The sequence below is a fragment of the Tursiops truncatus genome, chromosome 1 (genome assembly GCF_011762595.2).
Source record: "Tursiops truncatus isolate mTurTru1 chromosome 1, mTurTru1.mat.Y, whole genome shotgun sequence".
Taxonomy (NCBI): Eukaryota; Metazoa; Chordata; class Mammalia; order Artiodactyla; family Delphinidae; genus Tursiops; species Tursiops truncatus.
This window is the reverse complement of record NC_047034.1, coordinates 173,957,896-173,965,014: the sequence shown is the minus strand read 5'-3', so window position 1 is coordinate 173,965,014 and position 7,119 is coordinate 173,957,896. Positions and strand designations below refer to the sequence as shown.

Below are 7,119 nucleotides of genomic sequence, written 5' to 3'. Positions count from 1 at the left end.
CCCTCAGTGGCTCTCAGTCTTGGAAATGTCTGATTCCAGGATTCACATCTCTTCCTCTTCTCACATTCTTAGATTTAGTCTTTTCATGGTGTTTGCTGTGCTGATCCCAACTTTCTAGGAGGAAACACCCTCAAAGGTGACACTGTTTCCTCCGAGCCACTCTCTTTTACTTTCCAAATATCACCCAGAGAAATGTCTTTAAGTCTCCATCCTCCTTAGGAGAATAAGAACTCTTTATTTTCAATTGTTGCAGTCATTCAGTGGTCCCTTCAGGAATGCTCAGCTCCGAGAGGTGAAGCCCCCACCCTTACTTCTCACTGTGATCTTGACATGCCCACCTTCACAGAAGGCTCGGCTTAAGGCTGGAAAACCAGCCACATCCACAAATCTCTTCCCTTGCTCCCTGAATAGGCTCATCATCTCGTATCTTTGCTACATAACATCCAAGTGACAAGTTGATACAGAAACACGTTTATTTTGTTTACTTTGGGAACAATACCACTGTCTTAATGAAGCTGTTTTAATTCAGGGACATTTCGATAACTTTGATATGGCCGAAGATCCCCCAATAAGGATGGTTTCAAGTTATGTTTTTTTCTCGTCCGATGTCAGGAAGCAATAATCCCTTTCCTGTTTGAGCCCCCAGGAATATAACTGTCTGTATTGGTAGAATTCAGTCAATGTTTGTGGAGTGAATCCATGAATGGGTCCTTGATTCCCCCTCCATCATTCTTTCTGTTTCCTGAATGGATATCTGATTCAATCAAGTAATCTGGAGAAGAATGGAGATCCAATCAGGATCAATCCAATGAGCAGTATGGAATATAATCAAGGATCCTTTTCTGATTGAGTTAGTAGTTGGCCAGAGGGATGATGGGATTAGAAAGGTGTATAAATGCCTCAGCCTCTGAAGAAGGAATGCAGACTCTTCTGGCTCCAGCATCACTGGCTGGGGTCTCCACGTGGTCTGAGGTCTGAGCACCCCGCCAACCCCATCACAGCAGTAAGTTACCAACCTCAGCTGAGGACACCCTCTTCTTACCCATGGTAAGCTGATCTTGAAGCTGATCTTGAAGGGTAGCATGGATCTCTGGATGGTACAGAGAGTTTTTGAAAAATCGTTTTTTTCAGATGAACACATTTCAGGTTTTGGTCTTGCCTCTCAGTGTGGTTTTGCCTAAATCTCAAATATTCTGATTTGTTCTTTGGCTTATCTCATTTTTAAATGTCCCCACCAAGCAGATATTATTTTTAAAAATAGTTATTTATGTATTTGGCTGAGCCAGGTCTTAGTTGCAGCACGTGGAATCTTCGTTGCGGCATGCGGGACCTTTAGTTGCAGCATGTGGGATCTAGTTCCCTGATCAGGGATTGAACCCCGGCCCCCTGCATTGGGAGTACAGAGTCTTTTTTTTTTTTTAACATCTTTATTGGGGTATAATTGCTTTACAATGGTGTGTTAGTTTCTGCTTTATAACAAAGTGAATCAGTTATACATATGGGAGTACAGAGTCTTAACCACTGGACCACCAGGGAAGTCCCTCAAGCAGATATTCTTAATAAAAAACATCTGTTTGGAATGTTATTTCTTGAAATTTAAATTTAAAATATATATTTTGTGGACAAATAGCATTCACTGTAGGAGTATCTCCTTAATCTTTACCAGCCAAGTTAACTGAGGTAACTGAGGATGTAGGCTGTGTTGGTCCACCTGACACTCCTCTTCCCATAGATTTAGGGCTCTAAGTCATGGTCTGCAAGTCTTTCCCAAATAAAGATTGGAGTCAGCTCTCAGGCTCCTTGGTACCCACTTCCCAGTAGGACAGGAATTAAGCAGAGCAGTGGATGGAACTGAATGAGCTAGTGGTTGCCTTTCCTCCTCATTGGTACTTGTGAGATGCTTGTTCTGGATCCAGTAGGGAACATGTTATAGTTTTCTGCCCCCTGAGTCCACAGTGTAATATGGGCTAATTGAGGCACTTCCGCCTCTGCCAGGGCAGTGACCTTAGCCTGAGTAGGTACTTCTGAAGGTTTGGGAGACAGTCTGAGGTGTGCTCCTGCTTGGCCTGAAATCGATGCCTTGTTCCCTGGCAGTTTCCACAGGATTCCTTTTGGAGCAGAGTCAGGATGAGTGTCCAGACCCCACCCAGACTCCTGGACCTGGCGGGAACAAGCCTGCTGAGGGATGAGGCCTCAGCCATTTCTGCTGTGGAAGATCTGCCCACTGAGCTCTTCCCACCACTGTTCATGGAGGCCTTCCATGGGAGACACATCGAGACCCTGAAGGCCATGGTGCAAGCCTGGCCCTTTGTCCGCCTGCCTCTGGGGGACCTGATAGACATGCCTCATGTGGGGCCCTTACAAGCAGTGCTGGAAGCACTTGATGTCCTACTTGCCCAGAAGGTTCGCCCTAGGTGAGTCTGATTTGCATAGCCTGGTAAAATCCTGGGCTTCCTGGAAGAGACAGGTGGGATGAGGGAAAGTAGATGGGCAAGGGATGGACAAGAGGGTTCTGATGATGACAGTGAGGGAGTTCCGAGGCATTGGCTCACTATGGGAAATGCTTTCCTGATATGTAAGGGTACCTAAGATGCAAGGGGGGTTGAAAGAACATGCCCCATCTCCTTCCTGTGACGCTTAACAGTACTAGAAGTGAAGAACTAGAAAGGGGGGGAAGGGAAAGGGAGATGGAGGAAAGTGAGGCAGAGAGGGAAGAGGGGGAGTCAGCAGGTGATGACAGGAATGTGAAATAAAAACACAGGTGGACAGTCTGTTGTCAATTCTGAGACAGTGGTTTTATTCTGTGTGGATTTTAATGCACCCCCACTACTCTGTTCCTCATAGGAGGTGCAAACTGCAAGTGCTGGATTTACGGGATACTGGCCAGACCTTCTGGAGCATGTGGTCTGGAGCCAGCACTCATGGGTGCTCAAGCTCAGGAATGGTACCAGTGGCTGAGCACAGGTCAATGACACAGCAGCCCTTGGCTCCCTTGGAGGTGTTCATAGAACTTTGTCTGAAGAAAAGGACCCTGGATAATTTCCTCACCTACCTCATCAGGTGGGTGGAGCAGAGAAAAATTTCCATACACCTGTGCTGTAAGAAGCTGAAGATTGTTTCAATGCCCATGGAAAATATTATGACGGTCCTGAGTAGGGTGCAACTGGACTGTATCCAGGAGGTGCAAGTGAATTGCACCTGGCATCTGTCCACCCTGGCCACGTTTGCTCCTCTCCTGGGCCAGATGGGTAATGTGCAGAGACTCTTTCTCTCCCCCATTCTTGTGTCTGCCTTTGAGGAGCTGGAACAGCAGCACGTTGTCCAAATTACCTCTCAGTTCCTCAGGCTGCACCACCTCCAGGATCTCCGTATGGAATCTCCCTCCTTCCTTGAAGGCTGCCTGGACCAGATGCTTAGGTGAGAGTGGGCCACTGACCAGGTAACAGTGAACACAACACTAGAATGTCACATGAACTGTGTCATTTGCTGCTCTATCCTGTAGTGTGGTATCCCATAACCACACAAATCAAGGTAGAGGAACAAACTGCTATAGAGGTTCTGTAATGGGACACCATAGTAGAAAGCTATAGATCATAGGGTTAGGATCAAGTGAGGGTGGACATAGGTTCTTCCTTAGAAAGAGATATCTATGTCAGATGACTTAGGAAATTAGGTAAGTGCAGAGGTAAGAAACTACCTCAGATCCGAGCAATTCTAAAGAGAAGCTCTGGGGAATTCCCTGGATGTCCAGTGGTTAGAACTCTGCACTTTCATGGCTGAGGGCTTGGGAAACTACCATCCCACAAGCTGCGTGGCAGAAAGAGAGAGAAAGAGAGAGAGAATCTCTGTGCTTACCAGGTTTGTGAACACAGTGAGCTTGTCTGAAATTCCCAGTCTCTAAAAGGCTGTCTTCTGCTCCAGAAAATTAATATTTAAGAAATGCATGACTCTGAGAGGATGGCAGTGGAGCAGCAGCCACGGATAATAGAAAGTGGAAGGTGGTTTGCAGATGATGCAGGGGTGTAAGTGAGCCCCTGCAGACTGGCAAACCCTGTTGATGATGTGGGATCTTGTCCAGTTTGATTCTCTATACATGTCTCCCACCAGCCTCAACTGGCCCAGAGATACAGGTGCCTAGGGCTTAAGCATGGTCTGAAAGAAGCCTGAGTTGAAAGCATTTTATATTTTCTCTCCCAATATTCAAATTCAGTGATGCCCACACTTGACTGAGACTCAGTGTTAGGCTGTCTGCTGAGTAGGTTCTAGTGCATTTCATTATCTTCATTCATCATTTAAAAGAGGCGAAGTAAGTTTCACCCTGCTTGACCCATAATGAAAGAGAGCTTTCAAGGTACTGTAAAGTTGACCCACTCACACAAAGAAGATGACAGGAGTCAGTCTAAAATGAGACTGGTCATTCTAGGTATTGACCTTCTTAAGGCAGTTAGTAGGACCTTGGCTTTGGGCAAATCAACTATCTGCCAACTTTAGCTCATGCCAGCCTGGATTCTCAGACCTAATTGCTTGTTTTCCCCCCAGATGCCTGAACACCCCCTTGGACAACCTCTCAATAACCAACTGCCAGCTTACAGATTCAGACTTGCTCCATCTGTCTCAGTGCCCAAACATCTGTCAGCTAAAAGGCCTGGATCTGAGTGGTGTCACGCTGACCAACTTTAGTCCTGAGCTCCTCCAAGTTCTCCTGGAGCAAGTTGCAGCCTCCCTCCAGGAACTGAACTTAGAGCAGTGTGGGATCAGTGACTTTCAACTTGAGTCTATCCTGCCTGTCCTGAGCCACTGTTCCCAGCTCAGGACCCTTAGTCTGTGTGGGAACCTCCTCTCTATGACCATCATGGAGAAGCTGCTGTGTCACACCACTGGTATGCCCCATTTAAGTGATGAGTTTTATCCCGCCCCTCAGGAAAGTTACAGCCCTCATGGAGCTCTCCACCTGGGCAGACTTGCCCAGCTTCGGGATGAGCTAATTGAGATTATGAGGAATTTAGGATGTCCCAGGACCATCTGGCTTAGCTCCAGCCCATGTCCTCGCTGGGGCAATAAGACATTCTATCAAGAGGAGCCCTTTCTATACCACTGCTATATCTCTGCCTAGTTGGGTGCATTTATCAAAAGCTTTCTTCTGGGCATTTGGAAACAAAAATCTAGACAATAGATGCATCATGAAAGGAAAACAGACCTGTCATTTCAGATATCAGCTCAATGTGAATGGGAAAAGGAAAGGTGATCCAGCACAGATATAGGATTGCACTGGAAATGTAGATGCTGGGAGGTGAGGGGACTTTCAGGGACATGTGCTTATAGCCATCAGAAATATGAATCTAAACTTCTGGATGGCAATTTGGGCTGGAGACACACATGTTGGCATTATCCCTGAGGGGGGGTGATTGTAAAGAAATGGTCAGAAATAAAGAGACCTTCAGTGTAAATGGACTAATGTCCTCCATGGTATATTATCCTGTTTTCACCTCAGTAATCTCCAGTTACTGATGAAAGCAAATGCACCAGATTGTCTATGATTGGGAACCCTACTATCCCCATCAGTTCTCTATTCTGTCTTGGACATCTTTGACCTCCTTACACACTTCTGTGGCTGTTCAGTGGGTTAATACACACAACAAGGGAAAAATACTCAGTGGTCAATGACAAGCTCTTGACAGGGCCCTCACCTCACTGCTGACTCAGGCCATGACCCTGGACATGAGCAGTCCCCATAGTTCTTTAAGTGGGTCCATTAGTCCCAGTTCCTGGCCTTTGTGTGTGCTGGGAAAGGGCTTCACTACACAAGTCAAGACCTCCAGTTCTGGAAGGGGTCGTCCACACTGCAGATGAACCAAAGTCTCTTGTCCTTGTCAACCCATGCTTATCATGAGGGGGTAGTGGTCTTCATTGAATTAAACTAGTTGTGACCAGTAAAGACATACAATTTCCTTTTAGCATAATACTAAAATCATACGGGCATATAACAGGGTTTTAGTATTTCCAAACCACATTAAGAAATTATATCCTTTTGTAGGGTTACATCATGTCATTGAAAGACTGACAGTAATCCTATCACACCTACTATATCTCCCTATCAGGGAAGACTAGTATAGCATGCTTTATTATCAACATATCAGCATGTGTAAAAAAACACCTCCTATATACATCTTTTAACCCATAGTCAACCTTCCCTACCCTCAGTTCCACAGCCTCAGATTCAACCAGCTGCAGATGGTGTAGGGCTACATTTACTATAGAAAACTATTCGCGGGTAAGTGGATCTGAGCAGTTCAAAGGTATGTTGTTCGAGAGTCATCTGTATATACAGATATATGTTAGGAGGGATTTATTATGGGAATGGATTTGCATGGTTACAGGGACAGAGGTCTCACAGTCTGAAAGCTAGAGTACGAGCGAAGCCAGTTTTATAACTCAGGCCAAATCTTAGGGCTGAAAACTGGGGGAGCTGATGATGTAACTCCAAGTGTGAGGCTAAAGATTGAGAACCAGGGGGCCACTCATGTAAGTCCTGGAGTCTCAAGTCTCAAGAGCCCAAAGCTGCTATGTTCATGGTCAAGAAGGGAAAGAGGGAGAGAAGAGTGTCTTGTTCACTCAGGCCCCCAAGATATTGGATGATGCCCACCCACATTGGTGAGGACAGCTCCCAGCCCCGCCCGCCCCGGCGGGTGAGCAGACAAGCCTCTCTGGCTGGTAAGTGCCTGTCGGCACTGATCCTCTGTGCTGGAATCTCTCCGCTTTGCCCTCCGCACCCCTGTTGCTGTGCTCTCCTCCGCGGCTCCGAAGCTTCCCCCTCCGCCACCCGCAGTCTCCGCCCGCGAAGGGGCTTCCTAGTGTGTGGAAACCTTTCCTCCTTCACGGCTCCCTCCCACTGGTGCAGGTCCCGTCCCTATCCTTTTGTCTCTGTTTATTCTTTTTTTCTTTTGCCCTACCCAGGTACGTGGGGACTTTCTTGCCTTTTGGGAGGTCTGAGGTCTTCTGCCAGCGTTCAGTAGGTGTTCTGTAGGAGTTGTTCCATGTGTAGATGTATTTCTGGTGTGTCTGTTGGGAGGAAGGTGATCTCCGCGTCTTACTCTTCCGCCATCTTGAAGCTCCCTCCAG

The 7,119-nt window shown here is 46.7% G+C and overlaps 1 protein-coding gene across 1 annotated transcript; it reads left to right on the top strand.

The window, feature by feature from the left end:
- The first annotated feature begins 2,121 nt into the window (after window positions 1–2,121).
- On the top strand, window positions 2,122–5,300 carry LOC101315737 (PRAME family member 15-like). Its single transcript, XM_004324691.4, has 3 exons — window positions 2,122–2,414; window positions 2,845–3,417; window positions 4,540–5,300. The coding sequence occupies exons 1-3, from the start codon at window positions 2,128–2,130 to the stop codon at window positions 5,111–5,113; spliced, it is 1,434 nt and encodes a 477-aa protein (XP_004324739.3). The 5' UTR covers window positions 2,122–2,127; the 3' UTR covers window positions 5,114–5,300.
- Window positions 5,301–7,119: the final 1,819 nt, after the last annotated feature.

Bases quoted from the DNA above. Each gene is read 5' to 3' on its own strand.
- LOC101315737 (XM_004324691.4), top strand. From the start codon at position 2,128: ATGAGTGTCCAGACCCCACCCAGACTCCTGGACCTGGCGGGAACAAGC. The intron at 2,415-2,844 runs GTGAGTCTGATT...TGTTCCTCATAG, and splicing joins GCCCAGAAGGTTCGCCCTAG to GAGGTGCAAACTGCAAGTGC. The intron at 3,418-4,539 runs GTGAGAGTGGGC...TTTTCCCCCCAG, and splicing joins TGCCTGGACCAGATGCTTAG to ATGCCTGAACACCCCCTTGG.